A 23,400-nucleotide genomic window follows, 5' to 3' on the forward strand; every position below is an offset into this window, starting at 1 on the left:
CCACCAGCGTGTCCTGGACCTTCCACGAGGCCTTGTCCCACTAGGACAGGGGTCACCAACCTTATTTCAGCTGAGGGCTACTTTAAGAGCATTAAGTTATTCGAGGGCTACCAGTTAAAAACAAATCCTAAAGACTTAAACGTACTCTGTTCGTTCACTTATAGGATATTGACCCCATATCATATTAAAATAGCTTCATTTTAAACTCATACTGAGTCACAAGAACCAAAAAAACTGTAATTTTAAGAATTAGATTCAAGAAAATTAAGTGTTTTACACTTTAGAAAAAGTCCCAAGGGCTACTGGACATGCCCCAAAGGGCCCCTGGGTGCCCGCGGGCACCACGTTGGTGACCCCTGCACTAGGACATGCCTGGAACACATCCCGCGGGAGGCATCTGGAACAGATGCCCTAGCCACCTCAGCTGGCTCCTTTCGACGTGAAGGAGCAGTGACTCTACTCCGAGCTCCTCCCGGGTAACTGAGCTCCTCACCCGATCTCGAAGGGTGCGCCCAGCCACCCTGCGAAGGAAACTCATTTCGGCCGCTTGTATTCGCGATCTTGTCCTTTCGGTCAATACCCAAACCTTAAAAAAGATCATTCTCCAAAAGATATTAAACTGCGATTGTGTTTGAAGTGTTTGATATGATCACACAGGCCTCCCATCTCCACCAAAAGAAGGAAAACACAAAGAAGCATCCAAAATAATTACAACCCCGAAATAAATGATGCTTAAATGTGATTAATTGTGATGAATTACTTACCATCATTAACTCGCGTCCCACCACTACATCTACTTTACACCAATTCATAGTCTAAACCCAAACCCTTCTGCATCATTAAACCAGAAGAGTATACAGCTACAAATGATAAGTGTATAATATGGATATCGACGCTGAACCCTGCTTTTGGGTTGTTTTCGGGGCATTTTCAAAGAGTGCGCGGGAGGATTAACTCAGATCAGCATTTAAAGATCAGGACAGTTATGAAAAGAGACAGACTCGCTCCTCTAACCTGCTGCTGTGCTCTGCTCCATCATCATTGACAATACGTAGGCGCACCGGTGCAGAAAACCCTTCTGGAACCATAGAATTAGTGTAAAAAAGAATACATCTACTTTTGACAACCAGGCGCAAATAGGGTGTGGTGTGCTGTTAACCCAGGCTGACAGCGGGAGCCTCTGACAAGAATGCCAAAAAAGCAGTTCTTTTCAATGCCTAGTGTGTTTCAAGTGCATACAGACAGACAGAAGGAAGGAAGCAGTTACCTATTCTCAAGCTCTAATGGGGCAGTAAGGCATCTCCTAAACCATGTTATTTTAGGTCTCACCATGTCTGCCTGATGTGCTCTATATCAGCTGTATATCAGCCAGGGCACTGTGGCATTAGGAGTCAGTAATGAAGAAGACTGTGCCACATCACCTCAGGGCTGTTTGACAAAACTGACTCACTCCGTAAGATCGGCTTATGAGGCTAAGTCTGGCTTGTTTTGTTGTCATTTGTCATTTTTTTTATATGAAACAGCCTCCCTTTGAGTGTGGCAGTCACAACTTAGCTTTGTCTGGACCAGGTTGAAGCAAAGCTGTCTGAGCTCTTTATAAACTCTGTACACACAGAGGGGAAATGTTTTATATTCAGAATATATAGTATTCAGACTACAAAAGAGGTGAAGTTGTGTTTTTATGCACATAGACTCACTTTCTGGCTGTAGTTTACAAATGAAAAATGTTGGTGGAATCAGAAGATGCTGGAGAGTGCTTCTAGTTGTCGTTGCAGTTATCTCCTCTCGCTGCTCTGCACTGAAGGGGTGAGCTGTGACGGAGCTGTGAAGGGTTACGCATGGCCCTGAGAAGAAGAAACGGTTGCTGCGGGAGATGAAAAGTTAACCTTTATTGAGCTTTTAACTCTGTCATGACGTTATTCCGTTATCAATAACAGACCTGGAGCAGTGCCGCATTTGAAGCTTCTTTTAGGGGAACACATAATCGTATTTCTCACAATGTTTATGGTAAAGAATCCAGGCACTTGTTTGAAAGATTTGAGATGATGCAGTGGTGTTTTACTGGTGCGTTCTAACAGTTTTGATCAGATTCCCCAATGCACCCTCGAGTGTTCAAAATCATGACCAGCTGGATCTATTACTGGGCCACAGATTTGTCGTGCAGATTTGTTGCTTTGTTATAGTGAAGCTACAGCGGATATTTTGCTTGTCGGTGCCCTGCGATGGAGGGAGCAAAGCTATGGACCGGAAGGTCCTTGGGAAGGTTTCTTTTTTTTTTCTCTCTCTCTAGTGGAGAGGAGTTACTGGGAGTTGGCTCTCAGACACAGGAGAGAAAAAGAGTAAGAGATGGAGCAAAAGAAATATGTTTAAAGCAATATCAAATCAGAAAGAGTTGGATCATAGGGTTCGGATTCTGCTGAGTTACTGCACTACAAAAAGTAAATATCAAGCATTGTCTTAAATGACTTGAATTGACGAAATGTATCTTGTTTTGAGCGGTTTTCACTCATTTAGACACTTTTCCTGATCGGACCAAGTTTACTTTGCTTGTTTGAGGACATTTCAGACCAGTTCTAAGGTAAATCTCGCTTGAAATAAGAAAATAAAATTGCCAGTGAGATAAGACCAATTTTCTTACCCCATTGGCAAAGAAAATGACCTGAAACAAGGACGAAATGTATCGAAACGAGTCCGAAACATGTGAAATAATCTAGGACAAATGCCTAAGAACTTCTTAACTAGTCAAAACAACTAAAATTTGGATTATTATGCTCAAATTGAGATGTTTATACTGATCTAGTTAATTACTTTTTGTGTGTGTAAGGCGGTGGTGTGTATTCCATTGTAATAAAGTCGGTTAGAAGATTTTTCCAATGATTAATATGAATGATATTTCGGGTTTTTCCAGTTCATGCAGATAGTTCAAGGTTTCTTGTTACATGGACCCCCGCAGGAAGACTTGGAGGTAAAGTATCGTACAAACTGCTGCCATGGCGCTCAGAATGGTCAACGAGGAAGATCCAAAGGTTGCTTCAAATACTCGTGGATGCCTCAAAACACAACTCCAGATATGTTTTTGATGAGGGAGCAAGATTGTAACTTTCACTGCCTGACCAAAAGTGAACTGTTCTGATCTGGGGTCGCTGACAAAAACTTGGCTGTAATGGCTGTTTCAATCAAAACATGGCAGCGAGAAAACAATACAGGCAGATCCTTGTTAAGCACATCTAAGGAAACATTTGACTTGTGGTTGGTTCGGTTCCTGACGTGACAGCGTGGTCTGTGATTGAATCGATATAAAACTTTTACAAAAGATTTGACGGGCTGACAGTCCTGCTTGTGACCAGACACGTGAAGCTGGAGTGGATCGCTGTGCCCAAACAAAGAGATCAGCCGACTACCTCCTGAACAACCGGGTTACTCCATCAATCGATGTCTTCTTCCCTGATGACAAGGAGTACATGAATGCAGGATTCACCGGGCTCACATTGTGAAAGAGTGGTTCTGGGAGCATGAGATGGATTTGCCGCCACAGAGTCTTAAAGGAACAGGCCACCGTTTTTCCACACTGAGATATGTTCTTACCCGAGCTTAGACGAGTTGATACGTACCTGCCTGGTGTTTGTGCCTGTGGAAGAGCTTGGTCGCTTCAACTTCACCCCCGTTTGGAGCTATCGGAATTAGGGATGGGTACCGTTAGTTTTTTTTTCGATACCAAGTACTTTAACGATACCTGCTTTTCGGTTCCGGTGTCTTAACGGTACTTTTTTCGATACCTATGTTATTTAAATTCAATAAAAATAACGTGTATTAAAAATATAGTTCAGGAAAAAATCCTAAAACGGCACAGCAGAAGCTACACAGGAGCAGCAGCGTCGCCTGTGACTTCGTGTTTTGAGCACAATTTCCACTTAAGCAGTAATAAAAAGAAAGAAAGGACGTTATTACCTCTTAAGCTGCAGAGACAGGACAGATCCACATCAGGACATGGTTTTCTTTCAGCTAAACTTTTCTAAACACACTGCGCTGGTCATATATTGACGTTTGTAGAGAAAAAGAACCGGAAGTTGGCACCGAAAGAATAAAAAAATTTTGATACCGCCTCCGGTCGGTTCCAAGTAGGAACCATTTAACGGTGCCCATCCCTAATCGGAATACATTGGGAGAGGCCAAACGCTAGCAACATCTTCGGTCGTTTTGCGTGACTGAGTGCACGCGCAAAGACCAGACAGGTACGCATCAACTCGTCAAAGCTCAGACAGGAACATATCACAGTTTGGAAGAAAAACGGTGGCCTGTTTCTTTAACCCCTATGAGACTGTTTGGGAAGTGCTGGAGAAGGCTTTGCGCGGTGGCCACACTCTCCGATCATCAATACAAGAGCTGAAAGTATTGCATCTTTCGACATTGCAGTAGCTTATAGGAACAACGATTGAACAATGATCTAAGCTAAAGGCGCTACAACTAAATATCAGAGCGTGTGGACAGGCAATTTTGTAAAAAGCTCCAAATAATCCCTTTCGCATGACGCCACCCCCCCCCCCCCCCCCCCCCTCCCGTCTTCGTAGATGGCCACATTCTTGGCGTCCAAAGGCATGCGTCTCGCGGGCGGCGAAGGCGGTGGACTTAAAATACTGCAACGGAAACGAAGCACAACTCGATCTTGAAAAAACCTCAACATTTCGCCTTATATAACCGGCACATTAGGGGCAGCATTGTCCTTCACGGGGACAATTTCTCTCAATCCTTCGGAGGGTTGCTGACCTTCCACATCTGCGCCCCCCCCCTGCAAAAGCCGCGGCTGTGACGTGACCCGCATGCGGCCGTCGCGGAGCAATATGCAGAAAGGGGGCTATATTTACCCTCCCCGCGGACTCGTAGGGCCTTACGGGACCGAGGAGCGGCGTCCCACCGGGGGGGGGAGAGGAGGCCAAGATAACAGCCGTACAGGATGCACCCCTGTGACAAGATAAGCAGCCGGGAAGGAAGGGAAAAAAAGAGAGGGTGAGCGAGTGACGGGGGAGAAGAATGGAAGGGAGAGATAGCGTGGAAGAAGAAGAAAAAAAAAAAGAAAAGAAAGAAAGAAAGATGGATAGACGACCGGAAAGGCTTTGCAGACGATCAATAGAGGGAAAGAAGAAGTTGCGAGCGATGGGGGAGGCAGCGAGAGAGCAGCAACCCTGTGAAGTCTGTGTGGGAGGTGCTGTTTTGGAATGCTCTCGGACAGAAGCTCGGGCGAAAGAGAGAGGAAGGAAAAAAAAGGAGAAAAAAAAGGCGCTGAGACACGGAGCGATGGAGAGAGGGAGGAGGGAGGGAGGATGAGTGAAAAGAGTGAAGGTTGCTTTCTAGCATCTAAACATCGCAGTAAGCTCTGTGCTCAATAAGGCCCTCAAGGCACGGCCGCCTCTGCTTTGGCACACAGGCGAGAGAAAGAAGACGGAGGGGAGTGATAAAAAGAGGGAAAAAAGAAGGGGAGGAGGGAGGAGAGGAGAGATGGAGGGATGGAAAGGGGAGAGGAAGAGGGGAGGGGAGAGGAGGGATGGAAAGAGTGGGAGAGAGGAAAGGGACAAGGAGAAACAGGGAAGGGAGAGAGGGGTGAGAGAAAAGGAAGATAGATAGATAGATAGATAGATAGATAGATAGATAGATAGATAGATAGATAGATAGATAGATAGATAGATAGATAGATAGATAGATAGATAGATAGATAGATAGATAGATAGATAGATGAGCGGCAAAAAAAACTTACAGACAACTAATCCATTGACAGAGGCTATACTCTTCCCAAGCTATACTCTTCCTTTTGCCCACTTTTATTTCACAACAATCAGATTTATATTTTGGTTTTAGAGATTAATTTGGGATGTATAAGAAGAGAAAAGGCGATAAAACAGTGCAGGGTTACGGCTTAATGACGACCCTTTTCACACAATGTTTCCTCTGATCTGATCCTCTTAATCTGCCCGGTTTAAAAGCAACAAAAAAGTCAGGAATTGTCGCTAAAGTTTAGTCTTTAGAGTAGTCAAGCCTGCGTCTCCTCTTCACAGCTGTTTCTTTTCTTTTCTTTCTCTTTCTTTCTTTCTTTCTTTCTTTCTTTCTTTCTTTCTTTCTTTCTTTCTTTCTTTCTTTCTTTCTTTCTTTCTTTCTTTCTTTCGTTTTGTTTCTTTAGGAAAGTAATAATAATGTAGACAGTTCTGATTTTCATTACTCTACAAAATATATAAAATACACCAGATTAACTAACTTTTATCTGATTAACTAAAATGGGGGAGGACTGACAGTTGCTCTAACTTTCTGAGAGTATCTGAAACAAGAGCACATATAAATATAATATAACATATATAATATAAAATACCTTCTGCTACATGCAATCTGTACACAGCCTTCCACATATCGGCCTAATGTAGCGTTCTGAGGCTTCTAGATCAGAGTTCCACCACCTCCCAATGTCCACTTTGGGGGTCATTTGCCAAGCATTGGCCCGTGTGCAATACGAGTATCACGTGCAAAAGTGGATAAACAGCAGAGTCAGCTTGTTGCATGTTCAGGATCTATTCTAATCCATCATTTCCCGACATAAAAAGTCTGTAAAATGGAGTGAATTATTGACATTGCTGATCCCGTGCAAATGTCCCTAAAAATGACCAACGTCCTGGGTCATTTCAGTTATACCGACGTCCCCAGGTCATCCTAATCCCGCGTGAACAGGGCTTTGGAACATCATTGTGTGCCGCTATCGATCTCTGAAGGCTGGCCGCCCACAGGTGAATTTAACACCAACAGAACGTGAAGCAAATGTCTTTATGGGCGCACAACATACGACACTGGCGACACACGTCCTCCTCATCGGACAAATCATACGTAATAACACGCCCAAGATATTCAGCAGCGTTGCATATGTTTGGGGAACGACATGGGGGAGTGAGGCCCTTAGAGACGCAGAGGAAGAGAAAGACATCGAGGATATCGCATCTATCAACACTATTTGAACAGGAGGCTCGCGTGCGGGGAGTTGAATGATGGCTTTGAGAAATGCGTGGGCCGGGGGGTGTCTGGGCTCCGAGCTGGTGAGAGGAGAAGAATAACCGTCCCCGACTCGGTTGAAAAGCAGGGGGCCGGCTAATTAACATGCAACAAATGTCCGAACAGGGAAAAAAAGAAAAAAGTCCAGCCGTGCCTGACGAGAGGGTGCGAACCCGAACCGAGGCTCCCCGGGACCGAGGCGGGAGGGATCGCTCGGAGAGGAGGCTTCGTCATTACCATGGCAACAAGAGAGGGTTGAGAAGAGATGGAGAGAGACAGATAGAAAAGGAACGGCACTCCGGAGCACGCAGCGCAGAGCAACACACTGTCAAAAATCAGGTGGGAAGCGAAGATCTAGGAAATGACGTCTCCTTGTTGGACGGTTTGGAAGTAAATAGGCTGTACTTAACTCGACACAACATTCGAAAGAGCCAAGGAAGAGTTCCACGGTGGAATTGCCAATAAATGACATGGTTTTATGCCTAGTTTCTCTGTAATTACTCAGCCTATCCACATGAAATGAAAAACTGCTATCAAGTTTGAGCTCTTCTCCTTCAGAACATTGCTGCCTGAGTCCTGATCAGAACCAGGAAATGCAATCATTTTAGTCCAGTGCTCAGGTCTGTATGAACTTAAAAGGTCATGTTCACGTTTTGGACACTTGAAGGGAATCCTGGTGCTATGCTGGTGATCGCACACCGACTCTGGTGCATACAAACTATTTCGAACGGTAAACGGGACGAAAAGAAACTAAAAATCAACGTAGGGGACATTTAAGCGTATGTGTGTTAGTAAAGGTTAGACCTCAAAGTGCTCAAACACCATCAATGGTAAATCTATTTATACAACACGACTCGGATGTCACAAAAATTACTGGAAAGTCTCTCCTTTCAATGTTGATGTGCCAAACTTTATTGTTCGTTGTTTTGGGACTGTTCTCCGGCTGTAATTGTCCACTTCATTGCTTCCATCCAACATTGACATATTGCCCCCTATAGGCCACTGCGGTTACTGCGCCCGACTGATGACTGATGACCAACCGAAGGGGCCAAGGGGGTTGACAACGTCTGGACCAGGAGCCAAATCCGGCTCTTGAGCATGTCCCCTAGCCAACAAGATGACGTTGAGAAATAGAATTACACAGAGAATAGTGAAAAGCTGGCTTGGTCTATTTCTTTTTGGCCACCGAGGGCAGATTCCTCTATTATTTGACATGGTAAAATATCGGCGAGGTGTGGCTGCTTTTCAGTTTTATGACCACATACGCGAACACGTGACCGCAAATAAATCATTTGACCGCCAACGATTGTACGGGTCCCAGACTGATATATATTAAAGAATAAAAAGGGTATCGTTGAGGTCTTGCCAGGCTACACTGCAAAAAGTAATTAACTAGACTAGTATAAACATCTCAATTTGAGCATAATAATCCAATTTTTTGTTGTTTTGACTGGTTAAGTTGTTGGGCATTTGTCCTAGATTATTTCACTTGTTCTGAGATGTTTCTGACTCATTTCAATACATTTCGTCCTTATTTCAGGTACTTTTCGTTGCCAATGGGGTAAGAAAATTGGTCTTATCTCATTGGCAATATTACTTTCTTATTTCAAGCGAGATTACTACATTAGAACTGGTATGAAATGTCCTCAAACAAGCGAAGTAAACTTGGTCCGATCAGGAAAAGTGTCTAAATGTGTGAAAACCGCTCAAAACAAGATACATTTCCTGTCATTTAAGCCAATGCTTGATATTTACTTTTTGCAGGCTACTGAGACAGACCTCAACAATGCTCAAACGCCGATCAGTTTCAGTTCAGGTGTACATGTGATGATTTCAGCAAGCAGTGTGGGAACAGTGCAAAACCAGACATTGTTTTAAAGGGCTGAACAAACCGACAGAAATGAATCTGTTGGTGGCTTGGCGCTTGTCAGTGGCATTTAGGGACTTGTCAATGGAAAACCTTTTTCATTCACGCGCTTTGGACACCGGATTGGTCACTAATTTCATGTTTCATTTGTGCTCCTTCATCTCAAGTGAGCCAATAATTACTGAAATATTATTATGCAAATACACCTGGATCGCAGCAACCCTATAGGACCGACGCATATTTTTAGGACGAAAAAACAAACGTCCTCAACTGTTGGAAGTCAGCAAATGATTCATACTTTGTTACATTCGGAACTACAGGTGTCAAAACAGGCTGACAGCGCCTCCCCCACTGTCGCTGCTCTGGCGGCGTTAAAAATAGACTCAGATGGGGGGTTCGCGTAAGCCTATGACAAACCCTCCTCTAGAAGAATCATGTCAAAGTCGTTTTTGTTATTTTGTTTGTGTGTGCCTTTGTGGTAGGAGTGAGACGATTCACTGTAGTCACAGCTCTATTAAATTTATCGCTCATCGGCTCACACTTTATTCCCAGCTCCTTTTCTTGGTCGTTGCTCGGATTGTGATGCAATATGTTTAAAGGAATCGTCCCGCCTCTAGGTTGTGCTAATCTAGCAAATATGTACATTTGAGCTGACGCTTACACACTGTTTGGATGGAATGTTGGAGAGTTTCATAGAACACATTGCCTTCCCCCACATCCACAGATTTGGCACTGGCTAAAAATAGTTTCCCTGGCATGAAAAGGCTATGAGTATCTTTGGAAAAATCATGATTTTCTGCAGGAATGTTGAATGCCAGCTCAACAGATATTGTGTTTTCTTCAAGTCTTGCTATATTACGTACGCATCTACAGTAAAGTGTGAAACAGTAGTTCAGGGAGTGTGTCTTTTTCACACATGGACTGGCCACCACAGAGTCCGGATCTTAAACCCCAATGAAAATCTTAGGGATGTGCTGGAGAAGACTTTGCACTGTTCTTCGAAAGCGCGCTGTACTCAAAGCTAAATGGAATATTAGAGCGTGTGATCTTTTTTATTTGGTCAGGCAGTGAAGACGTTTGGGATGAACTATTAAGAATGAAATGTTATGGTTAAAATCTGCCATGTTTGTGGTCAACAGCAGCTCGACGCGTCCATAGATTTACATGAACCAAAACAATATACAAAGTAAACGTGAGGTTTGTCGATATCAAATCACAATCAAGGTTTTGACTACTGCAAGAACTAAAAGTCAAGAGGGTGAGGTGTTTTTTTCTTCTTCTGTCTCTAGCATTTGTGTGATAGACTTGTGGAACATCTGATCTGCAACAGATAAAACCATTTACGCTTTGAAAGCAGTACTAAGTACCGTGTTTAAGTGTTTATGGGATGATTGGAGGGTCTTTCATCTTTCATCTGGTGTCTCTGGCCAGAAAACCATGCTTGTCCAAAAAAATTGGATACACACTAATAGAATCATGAAGAAGAAGGTAACATACTAATGGGCAAAGCTAACTGCGGGCTAGCATCATTAGTTCCATTGTATAATTGGATGTACAATATCCCTCTCTCCCTTCACCTTTCCTGTCAGCGTAGTATTTACTCTCTAAGACAAATAAATAATAAGTTAAATAATAAGTTAAAAAAACTTGCTAAGCGCAGTTGCGCTTATGGCCTCTAGGGGCAAGAGTCACTTAGTACTGCTTTAAATATACCAATACTGCTAGCTTAAACATGGAGAGGCTTCAATATAATTGAATAGACTGGATTTGAAATGGAAGATATCGGTGATTTGGATGTAGGGGCTTGTCGAGACACTGATGTTGCATGGCTTACGTCCACATTCATTGAGAAAAAAGCCGGAGCCCGCCTGTGCGCTTTCAGATGACTTACTCATCCAAACCACTCTCTCCCTAATACCCACAATCCTCCTGGGCTTCGGTTTAGTCCAGCATGGCAGGCGACGTAATTAATTCTTCAGCCTGGAAATGAAAAATGACTTTATGCCATGCTTCTAATTATTCTGAAATAACGTCTTCTTCTTTTTTCTCTCCACTCCGACTGATCAATGAAAGCCTTTGTGATTTAACTTCATTGTTTAGAGTATTGCTTTGTAACACTTACAGCTAACGTGAACTTGTGAAGCGAGGAGTGTTTTTCTCTAACTTATCATCGCACGATTTGACGAGTGGGCTCCACACCAGCGCCTTCTCGTAAGTCAACTGTGATTCTTTGGCTGAAGCTGAATTGGCATTATCATTTACGAGAATTTGATGGACCAATTTTGGATGTGAACCATGTTGTGTTGAACGCTGAACAATTCAACTGGTGAAGATCCTTGTCTCCTATAAGGCCGCTGTTGCATTTGTAAATTTTGCACGAGAACTAATTCAATATTATTTTGTAACCAACATCTGCACAATGACGGATTTTGAAATACATGTACTGCATGTCAATTAAATGAATGATGGGACATTCTTTATCCAAGCTGTGTTGCCCAATTGATCCCCGATTGCATTGCTCGTTCAATAAAGTTGAGTTGATTGGACGCAGAGCCAGATCTATATTTTCTGGGGCCCAAAGCAAAATTCTGCATCGAGGCTTTACCAATGGCCGCTGGCTGCTCTGCTTTGTGACGACGACACTAAAGGCGGCCATTGCTGTAGTACCTCCATACAGCCGCAAGTCTCCCATTTGAATGCAGTGCACTTTAGACAACTTTAAAGCCTGGTTTCTAATTGTCTTAAATCATGTACTAATGAGGGTCGGATTGTTAGCGTTGGAGCTGCGCGAACTACACGTCAGGGCCGAGTCCACAGTGAAGATCCCGCCCTTTTTAAGAACAAGCTTCGTCAGAGCTGGGGAGGAGGAGTCTATAAATCCGCCATGATTTCCCCCTCGAGTGTAGTCATTGAGGCAAACGGGGAGGAGTGAGGAGCAGTCGTGTAGTATTTTTTATTGTCTATGGCTCTAAAAAACTAACACTACATAAAATCAACCTGCCATAGAAGTAAGTGTTCAAGTATATTTAATCAGTCAGTTGTGTTTCATCTACCATCTGCCAAAGACAGCCCAGTGACAGTCCAACAGCCAAAAAATGGTATGGTTTTGGTAATCCATACGAGCAATCGCGATGTCGTCGCATCTGGGGGCCGTGGTAGGCCTTTTATGTTTTAAACAAATGATAAGAATCCTATGATCGGCAAAAAACAATGTTCATAAACAGGGCATTGCGACAGACCGATCATTTTATAAAACCGTGTCAGAGGCCTGGATGCATCAGCTGTTGCCGACCATACACCAAAACATCCAGCGAAAATTGCGGGAGTAAACAATAACAGCGATCGCTTGTCTTAGCGAGTTTGCCACAGTGGTTACATGCAGCGAACATGTAGCCCAATGATCTGCTATTGCCATAATGTGTCATGTACCAAGTGCATGCTTTGTACTGTTTTTGTAAAGTGCTGCAAATTAGCTTCTGCTATAAGCCCTATGATGCAGACATCAGACTTACGTTACAGTTTGTCTATGTGTTTGTGTCTGTCTCTATCAAATAAACCAAATAAATATGGAATAAGCTCTGTGGTAAACATATTTCAAACGCCATCATTAGATAGAGCATACTCAAGTGCGTGTAATCACACTCTGGCATGCAGTACAGACATAAATCCAGATCACTTATGATTCTTAAGACTCATTTTGCATGATTATAATCTTGCCAAGGGGTTGTTTCTTATACATGTCAATTTGCAATGCCCAAAGAGACTTTAGAGCTTGGGATTGCATCGTCAAATCCGCCAACTGTACAATATATTGCCAAACTATCCCTATTGCAAAATTTGGTTGTGCAATATTGCAAAAGGCTCTAAGGGGTTGGAATCATCCCTGACCAAACAGCACATTGGTCCAGAAGTGAGAAATACGGCTGTTTCAAATGAAACTTGGCAGCTCAAACGCGTCAGCTCTGGAGCCCCGCTTCACCTCCGCGCCCTGAAGCAGGAGCCCATTTGTCAGCGCTTGTTTCGCTGTGACACTTTTGAGACCACAGCGTATGATGCTTGTGTCGTGTGTTTGTACCTGCCCTCTCAGCTCTCCCTGTCTCTGGGGCTGTCCAGGTGCTTTTGTCAGCTCCTCTAAGCACCTCCAGCTCGTGATGAGATTCTTTTGTCACGTCAGCGAGGCACGGCCATGTTGGTTTACGTGACCCACTTGTCCATGTCCAGGGAACGAGGGTTGAAGTAGGACACAGGTTCAGTGGGTGAGGCTTAATCAACTCCCAATAAGTCTAAATGAAAAACAATTAAGGTCAAAAGTCCCATTTGTATATGTGCACTTTAATGTTGATGAAGCGTTCAGTTTACTTTATTTCTGTAGCCCTTTTTACAAACAGCTTTTCTTAAAGGCACTGCCGTCGTACGTTAGCGCTCGTGCTTCACAGCCAGAAGGTCCAAGTTCGATTCCCACCAGGGACGGGGCATTTCTGTGTGGAGTTTGTATGTTCTCCCCGTATCTGCGTAGGTTTCCTCCGGGTATTCCAGTCTCCCCACCCCTAGAAACATGTACAATAGGTGAATCCTCCAGCCAGGTGTTTCTGACCACCAGCCCGGCTGCACATCATGGAGATGGGTCCCCGAGCGCCGGCCCACGCTGGCAGCTCACTGCTCCTACAGGTCGCCCAGCGGCTTTGAGGACGGGTCAAATGCAGAGAATGAATTTCCCTACGGGGATTAATAACGTATACCTTTACCTTAACCTTTGACCACTGCTCCTTACGGGTTGCCCCAGCAGCATCGAAGAATAAGTCAAATGCAGAGGACAAGTTTCCCTGTGGGGACAATAAAGGACACTGTAGCTTACAATACTGAATGGAGGACATTAAAGGAGGACATTTTGTTTTGTCCTATATTACGAACTCTGACATTTGTGTGAAGAACACTGTGCATAAAGCATTTGTATCAATTTCATGAACTCACAGGTTTTCTTGCATTTCTGGGCAGTGACCCTGAAAAAATGTAAACTGTGCCTATAAACTCCTCCAATGGGAAGCTACAAATATGTTAATATGAGTTTGAACACAATTAACATTTTAATTTAGCGTCTTCCTCTTTCATTGTTTGTCATAAATAAAATCAGGTAAAAGAACAAACTCCCACTCAGACTCTCAAAGAGACAAGGACACCAAAGTATTCACTGGTGGGTGCGAGGATTGAACTCTGAAGCTCCACCCTACTGCCACCCCCCTTTTTCTTTAAGGTTGCAACTACGTATATGGGTTTCAGTTACATGTTTTTTATTTTCCTGTCAACAGTGCCATTTTGAGGACTTTTCACCATTAACAGAATGTTTAGTCTTGAATTCGCACTTGCTGCAATCTTCATGTGTCATCACTGTGGACGCATCAAAAAACTCATCTCATCCATTATGTCGTAAGTAACACAGTTGTTTCGGTGAAAGCATTCATTAAGAGAAGCGTCTTGGATTACTCCCAACTTTATTAAGTGCCAACTTGCTCCGTAATGGATTGGTATCTCATCTTTTTGTCGCCAGATATGATCAACATCGCCTTATTAAAATCATTTTCATTTGGCTGTCAACCTAACCGTTTAGCGCGCGGTTCCAGAGCGGGAATGACAGTTTGAATTTCCGGTGACGGCCCGCGAGGGGAGGAAGATGGAGGAGAGGGCTGTCGCGGTGATTTATGGATTTCATAAGCCCGTTCTCCCTCAGCAGTGGCGCCACCAGCGAGGTTAGCCGTGTTGGGGTGCGGGAAAACATACGGGGAGATATTGGACCTCCTTGGCGGGCCCCCTGCTCAAGTTTAGGTTAAGTAATACTTTACTTTATTGTACTCTGTGGGAAATTTGTTCTCTCATGATGAAGGCCCACGAGATGATTTAATGTGGCCCTTTGAGGAGCGTGAATTCCTGAGCATGTAAAAAAAAGGGTGTCTCTAGCCCATTCCTGTGCGGAGTTATGGATTTTTAAAGAAACAACCAGTGCTCACTCCAGCCACTAGGGGGCAGGTAACAAGGGTTGAAGTAGGACATAGGTTCAGTGGGTGAGTTGTGCTTTTTAGTCTGTAAAAACAAAAGGAAAGAATTCCACACGTGTCCAGCAGAGAGCGCTGAAATAATAAGAGATCAGGATATAAACAGCATATTATAGCCACGTGGTAAATGGTCAGTCTGCCCCAGGGCGGCTGTGGCTACAATAGTAACTTACTGCCATCGAATGTGGAGTGAATGAAGAATGACTTCATGTAGCACTTTGAGAAACATGTGACACAGGCTGATGAAGCAGAAAAAAAGTTTAATTTTTTGTTATACATGAGACCACAGTCCCTACAATATACGCGGCCCTCGACCCGCCGTGGGAGCTGAATTTTGGCCCTCGACCCAAACGACCTGGTTTACTGAGACTCATGTAGTTTTCTGTCCGTCTCTTGCCTGATTCTGTCCGTGCGCTCGGTCAGGCGCTTTGTTTATCCAGAGTAGTACATGTGCGAACTGCTGGGGACGTGGCTGCACACAGCAAGCGTGGAAGAATTAACGGCTAAACTACTAAAAAGTGATTAGAACCATTTGCAAACAAAACCACCACTGTGTTACCTCATTTTCAGCCTTTACCGGGGAATAAAAAAAAAAAAAATGTTTACTGTCCACCTCCTTGCAAAAAAAAAGGAATATTGGCCACAGTTTCAGACCCTGGACTTTGTCCAACAGTCGCCTTCAAGGGTCAGAAATGTTTTTCTCACATAGTTATTCCAACAATGTGAACAAGGACTGGTTGTCACTTTTGAAGCATCTCTATGAACAGCCTTTCAGTTCTTTCCATGTCTGTCTATCTCCGTACGCAGGCCTGGTTGTAATTTTAGAGGTTAAAGAGACTATACAGAGTTTAAAAATGTTAAAATTAAGTATTTTCCTTCCCCTACATGATACAGTAATGTCCTAATATGTAGAACGAGCTCAGACCTGTTCACCTTAAATGCCTCTAAAATCCTGCACTCAAAAAGTTGTTGCATCTTGCACAGGCTTAACATAGAAGGTGCAGTTACACGTATGACCCGAGGTGGCAGTAGTGAAGTATAAAATGGCCAACTTCATCTAGCCCCTTTAAGCAAAGCTCCACAGCGACGGCAAAAACACCTTAAATCATCAACTTTCCAGCTGGTAAAATGGTACAAATCAGAGCTTTCTTTGTTGCTTTACTCTAACTATCAACATTGTTTGGTAGCCAAAAGAAATTCCATTATCCATAATGCAACGGGCGACCCGAGATGGGCATTCGGCTTATTGAACTGGAATTCTTGCTGTGTGGCGGCAGTACAATTAACCTGTTATCTGCCATCTTGGGTTTAGGTTTAGAATTACAGTTATTTAATTATGCACGTCCAAATCTCAAACAGGTTCATCACTATCACATCAAAATTGGCAAACCGCAAAGATCATGTGCTCTAAAGATAACAAGATAATCTGTAGTTTAGACCGCTACAAACATGTTCTGCAGTGGGTTTTGCTCTTCATGTAACAGTCTTCACTCAAATGGTAGCGATTCTTAACATGCATCAAAAAGTGCACTGTGACTGGAATCTTTTGTGGAGTTGTGCTTCGAAAATGCTTTCCCTTCGATAACTGTACCGGAGCAGGTGCGTGTCAACATAAAAGTGAAGTGTCCGTTGTATTTGACACCTCTGGCCATGCTTTGTGGAGCCGGGCGTATTATCTCTCGGCGTGACAGCCTCTCTGTCCTCAGCATGTGTCAGCAGTGCGTTAGCAAAAGGACAGACGCCGTAGCGCTCCAGTGATCGGCACTTTGTCAAAACCACCGAGTCTCAGCACAAACCCTGATCTGTGGCACCCCCATTCAACCTCGCTCCCACACACAAACACAGCCTATTCAAAGTTAGCACCGTTTGAAGAATTTTGGGATATTCTCAGCTGAATCTCCTGTTTTTCCCTTTGGACACTGCAGTTTGTTGAAGTGTTTACCAGTCGTGACTCAGCAGTGGATAGTTCTTTAGTCGTTTTAAGCTAATATTAGTCTATGAGCAATGTTTGTGTATAGCATGTCATTAACTTTTGCAATAGGTTGTGACATCACTGCATTCTAAAGAGCCCATAGTATAAGCCTGAGTTGGTGGGCAGGAAAGAATTCCATGATCGTGTAGTTTATTTTTGGTCTTGGTTGACGGCTAACATCTCTGTCTTCACTAGGACAATCCACATGAACTGAGGTCAAATGACTGTCTTAAAAGGTGTCAGAAAGTGGAGACAATATTCCAAATGATGTTGGTCAGATTCAAGGACTTTCAGCCATAAGGTGAAAGTGGCAGGTTTGGACATTCCTTTCAAAAACTGTTTCTCATCACATTCTAGAATAGAACAGGGGCCCCCACTTACTGAAGCACTGTTCTAGAACATGAACGCAACCTGTTTCATGTGAACCAACATTGTCTGAACAGTGTTTAGTGTTTTTGATGTGCAGTGGCTTTCATCTGCTCCGCGAGTCATTCAACAGAAAGTGTCTTCTTTGAAAATCAGATCCAATCGTTTCAAAGGAGTTCAACCCTCCCACCTGATAACGGAGCTCAAGTGAGAAGTTCCGAACGGGGGTCTGGTAAAACCAGGCTAGGGCGATGGGGGCGCAGTTGGTAGAGCGGGTCGTCTCGTGATCGGAAGGTCATGGGTTCGAGCTCCTGCAAATGCACACCGTCATTGTGTCCTTGGGTAAGACGCTTTTCCCTCCTTGCCTCCAGTGTCTGCGTACATTGGCGTGTGAATGAGAGTGCGAATGAGTGACTGGTTCCTGACTGTAAAAACGCTTTGGGTCTGATAAAGGTTGAAAAGCACCAAATAAGTTGAGTCCATTTACCATTTACCATTTATACTTGTGGGGAAAAAATCCAAAAGCAATGCCTTGAATAAGAGCTATCATGCAAAATCAACTTCATGCATTTCAAGGATTTGATTGAGTTCTCGATGAAACATAAGGGATAAGATGATACTTTATTGATCTCACAGATGGAGAAATTGCATTCGATGAGAGAGCATCCGGCAGCAGCACCCATTCAGTGCGCACCACTCAAAAGATGAACTGTATGAAGTCCATAATCCATCCCAGGACCCATTATGCACTCACAGTGTGTTCTTCACAGCATCATTGATTTGCTAGCATGGCAGTGAACGTTTGTTTTCGGTGTGTAATTACTTGTTATTCCCATCGCTGCCTGCAGAGGGATCTCCAAGCCAATATCCTGACCCGTCCAGTCCCTCAGTTCACACTTTCTTTTTCTCTACATTGACAATATTTCTCTACATTCAGTCTCAATGCTAAGGCTGTGCTGCTTTTAAGTTTCGTCCACGAGAACATTTCGCCAACAGCGCCGTCCTGTGCTGATCATTTCCTGTATATGTGCACATGCTATTCCCTTCATACACACCCGCGTGTCCGCAAACTGTTTCCGCCCGTGTATCAGCAGCAGTTTGCCTCCCGCGCAGGCTAATTCTATCGGCGTGTGGGCAGGAGCAGGGCTGTCCGGGGAGCACTGCGCCGCCTTCACGCCCGTATGGCTTCACGGGCGCCTTTCCTAATGATGTCTTCGGCAATAAACCTGGACACGGTGGAATTTAGTGCGCCATTTTGGTGAAGATGTTGCCACGGGGAGGCATGAGGCACTGATCTGTGCAGAGGTCTCCAAGAGCGCCAGGCATTTAGAGTGGGAGCAAACACACTCGGCTTTATTGGCATAAACACTATGGGAATGGTTTTATACATATTGTGAAAGAGAATCTATTATTTTGTTTTAGTGTTTCCCAGCCAGGCTGAGGGGAAGGTAAACTCAATGCTAATTAATATTTACGTTTCTCTGCAGGGTTTTACAACTTAGAGAGTGTTTTAGAAGGATGGCTTTGATTGCAAGTCATGATTACAGGTTTATTTTGTGACTGTTTTGACATTAAGGCCTCAAATTAGGCACAAATTCTGAAACGTGTCCATTGGTATTCTAATCCACAATTCAGACAGACTGCAATGGTTACACTGTCTCTGCTCCGGCCAAACATGGTTCACCAGAACACTGCCACAGAAGGAAAGGTTCACAATGAAAAGAATACTGATCAAGAGCAATTCCCAATACATGATCAAACAAACAAATAAAATAGCATTATATTAAAAACATTTCATTTCATTTCATTTATTAATTTATTTGAATGGGACAGTGCATATTAATGAACAGACAACTAGTGCTGTAAATATGCCGGATTTAGCTCAGGGCTAATTTCCATCCGCAGTCCCATAAAAAACAAGACAAGTACATTACAGACAAAACAGGCAAGGACAACAACTACACAAAACATGAAGTGCATCTCTTTCATACGACACTCCCCTCGTCCCTCCCACTCACACACCTGTGCCTGCAAGTATTTAAAAATATGTTCCTAATGCCTTTTAATGGTCACACCTTTGTTGGCAGAAAAGCCGTTCTTTCAGTTGTCTCTTAAATGAGACGTAGGTGCTGCTTTCTCTAACTGTCATGGGTAGAGTGTTCCAACTAGAACAAGCCTTAATGGAAAGCACGTTGCCTCCGGAACTGTACCTCACAGTCCCCCCTGACTGTTGATCGAGTGCTGGTCTCACAATTTCTTTTTTTTATAAATTCCTGAAGAGGAATTATGGTAAGCTTGTATTTATACAACATACAGTCATTTTGCCATGAAGCTTTTTAAAGTTAGGGGTTGAAATTGCTGCTTGGAAGATTAAAAAATATCGAGTTCATCTCCAGTGTCAGTTGCAAAAAATCTATACTGATCATGTAATCTCACAAAGAAATTTGTTTTATATGTTTTTCTGCACTTTTGTAGTTGTAGTTTGTAGTTTGTAGACAACTATCGAGAAAGTCCCCCCCTTAGACATCATATAAAATGCACTTATTTATGGTTTTATCACCTTTCTTATTGAATGTTGACATTTCAGTAATCCTGCATACGCCAGCCAACACTCCGATATACATCACCACGAGATTTCCTTGTGTGTTTTACGGTCTACACACCTCCAAATATGTTCTGATCCTGTCCGTGGCCAAACTTTCTTCCTCTGCTACCGGTTCTCCTACTCAGTGTGTTGGGCCCTGCTGGCCTAAAATAGAACTGCATTTAATGTATCATTAAACATAGTAAGACACATCTATCTGACATTTTCGTCGATATTCAGTTATTCGTATACCCGGACCCATTCTTTACACCGTATCCAAGTTTTGTACATTTTGGTGCATTTTAGAGGTTTTTCGGAGCAAAAACATATTGCCCATTTCCATTTCGTTCTATGAGTGATCCTAACACTAAACCTAAATATCGCAAAACTATATGCCAATTCATTCTTCATCTGGAAGAATGACACATCTTGCGTCCTATGAAGTATATGAAATTCTTGACATTCAAGCGTAGCCAAACGTCTTGAGTCTTATGAAGTCTGGATTGGCCATAAGGTTTGTATATTGTGATTGCAAAAGCCCAAATAAAGCATTTAGGACAGGGAGGTCCAAATCTTTTTACCGCATATTGAAGCCTATATAGTGGGAGGGGCCACAGATCGGTGGTCAATGTGAAAATTTCAACTGGCTGCATTTAGAAGAGGTTTTCCTGTTCCCCACACCTTTAATTCAGCTTGGAACAATAATGCCAGCGCCTTCTTACAATAAATGTTTGTAGTTATGGTTTGAATATCGTGCCGAAAATGTTTTGTAACAGGAGTCCTTAGTTTTGCAAATCAAGTATAATAAACTGTATTCTCACATAGAATATAAACTTCTAAGGTCATATGATGCAACTGAGCTGTTGACGAACAAAGCACTGCCAGAGACAGACAATATTTTCCGCACTAAGTTATTCAGGGTTTTGAACTTGAATGCTTAGTGCAATAACATAGCAAATGATTTTAGCTTTAGTATATTAAATATGCTGCTCAAAATATACTTTAACTTTTTAACCATTTGTTGTTTTGACTTTGACCGCCGTAGTCAAGTCTCCCCACGTCCACTCTACTCTGTCCTTCCCAAAAGTCATCAATACATCCGTCAGTCGACTTTTTTTGTTTGCCCGGCCCGCTCTTATCTGTTCTCTCCTCTGCTTTATCTCCCCTTCCTCCCCGCTCAGCCCCCTTCTCCCCTCCGGGCAGCGAGAACATGGTGAAGTTCGACTCCCAGGGCGATGGCGTGGGGCGCTACAACATCTTCAGCTACCAACGCTTGGGCGAGCGCTACGGCTACGTGCCGGTGGGGGACTGGGCCGAGAGCCTCAGCCTGAGCAGCCATCTCATCCAGTGGCCCAAGGAGGTGGTGCCCACCTCGCAGTGCAGCGACCCGTGTGCCCGGAACGAGATGAAGAAGATGCAGGCGGGTAGGAGAGGCTGTTTTCAAAATGTGACATTTTTCAGAATCATATAAACCAGTGTAGTCGAGGCAAGAAGGTTTGCACACAGTACCTGTCCCATTTTGTCTCCTTGTAGTACAGATATATTCTATTCACAGACATTTGTGGGGGTGGGAAATGGCTGCCATGTGCAGCATACTGTAACTTGATGAGATTGCACACTTATTTAGTATTATGTATATAGCACTTGTATTTGCAAATTGCCTTTTGTTTTGTATTTTATACTGTAGTGCATGTTAAATGATGGAAATTAGCACGGTGCTAAGTCTGGTGCACATTGTTCTTTAAATAAATGAACTAAACTAATGTTCACAGCAGCTTCTACACTTACTGAGGAGGCTCTGCACCGGCTAAACACTCAAACCCGTCCCCGCAGAAGAATCGAGATGTTTGGAATGCATTTGGAATATTTATGGCTAAGTTCAGACAAACAAATCAAACTTTCCTAGCTCCCTTTTTTGGTTTGAAAAAGAGGGTTGGAAAATCAGATACAAGGCCTTTCTCATGTGAAACACGCTTGTTGTCTTGTCTTGTGTTGTTGATCCAATATTTCAGTGTAATTCTTTCTTCTTCATGAAGCCATCTCTGTCCCACCTGTGTCGAACTGAAGCTAATGCCCCTACTTTCTTTTTGAAATGGCAAAGAAGAGTATAGGAAGAGCCGGAGGAAGCGAGGTAGAAAGGCTCCGGCTGAATTTGCAGAAAGGAGAGGAGAGGAATCAGATTAAAAATATTAAAAACATCGTTGAGTACAAACCGGGAACGTTTAAAGTGGATTGAAAACCTCGTAAACGTATGCACATGTGCGTGTTTATTCCCGTGGACTTTCAAGGCTGGCGTCTTCCACAAAGTAAACAAGCATTTTTTGTGGATACAAAAACATGGCCGTATTTGTGAGGCAGGAATGTCCATCTTGTCTTCCCTCCGTGTGACATACCGTCGTAATGAGGAGCCTTTGTCCCAGTCACATTCCTGCCCTGGCTGTTTGTCTCCCTGCGCAGGAGAATACTGCTGCTGGATCTGCACGGCGTGTGAGGCCCATGAGTATCTGGCGGACGAGTTCACGTGCACCCCCTGCGCCCCGGGACAGTGGCCTACCCAGGACCTGAGCGCCTGCTATGACCTGCCTGAGGACTACATCATGTGGGAGGACGCCTGGGCGATCGGTCCCATCACCATCGCGTGTGTGGGGTGAGCACTGGGAAAGGACAAGCTAGAAATGTCAAATTTGTGATAGCATGTTAAATGGGTGTCCGCGATCTACATGGTTACTCTGATCATGACGAGAGAATAAAAGGACACACATCAATCTCATGGTAATATGACTTATCCATATCCTCACCCAATGTAAAACCCAATATGTTTTTAATCCTTAGTTACCTAAAGTCACTTTGATTGCGCTTTAGGAACGCTTTGTTGATGTAATTACTAGTTTTGCGGAAGGAAAGTACATGTATACATTTTGCAATTATCTTTACATGTTTAATATTCAATATATACATTTATGTCATGGACAAATGTAAAAGTTATTTAGTTAGGCTCTGCCATGTAGAGCTCTTTGCTTTGTCCAGTCAATAAAAGGTAGGTAAGGTAAAACTTGCACTGAATCATTTGACTAAATTCTAATTCTCTTGTTGTCCATGACGGGTTTGGTGCTTAAATGCTTTATATGTGAGGTCATATAATGTGTACCACCCATGTTCCACCCCTTGCCCCAGGTTCATGTGCACAGGTCTGGTGATGTGGGTGTTTGTCCGGCACAACGACACGCCCCTGGTGAAGGCGTCCGGGCGGGAGCTGTGTTACATCCTGCTGTCAGGTGTCTTCATGTCTTATGGCCTCACCTTCCTGTTTCTGGCTAAGCCCTCGCCCGCCGTGTGCGCCCTGCGGCGCCTGGGCCTGGGCACCTCCTTCGCCGTGTGCTACTCCGCCTTGCTCACCAAAACTAACCGCATCAGCCGCATCTTCAACGGGGTCAAGGATGGGGCAGGGCCGGCCAGACCGCGCTTCATTAGCCCCTCGTCTCAGGTGAGATCAAGAGGCTCAACCGCAATTCCAGAAGCAAAATCAATAATGATGTTTGGA

The 23,400-nt window shown here is 43.7% G+C and overlaps 1 protein-coding gene across 3 annotated transcripts in view; it reads left to right on the plus strand.

The window, feature by feature from the left end:
- Positions 1-23,400, plus strand: part of grm3 (glutamate receptor, metabotropic 3) — a 108,242-nt gene that overhangs the window by 71,737 nt on the left and 13,105 nt on the right. For all 3 annotated transcript variants that reach the window (XM_079567806.1, XM_079567808.1, XM_079567807.1), the window contains exons 6-8: positions 21,041-21,283; positions 22,317-22,506; positions 23,034-23,343. In XM_079567806.1, coding sequence (XP_079423932.1) covers positions 21,041-21,283; positions 22,317-22,506; positions 23,034-23,343 — 743 coding nt within the window. The remainder of the gene's footprint in view (positions 1-21,040; positions 21,284-22,316; positions 22,507-23,033; positions 23,344-23,400) is intronic.

Source organism: Gobius niger, assembly GCF_951799975.1.
Source record: "Gobius niger genome assembly, chromosome: 12".
Lineage (NCBI taxonomy): Eukaryota > Metazoa > Chordata > Actinopteri > Gobiiformes > Gobiidae > Gobius > Gobius niger.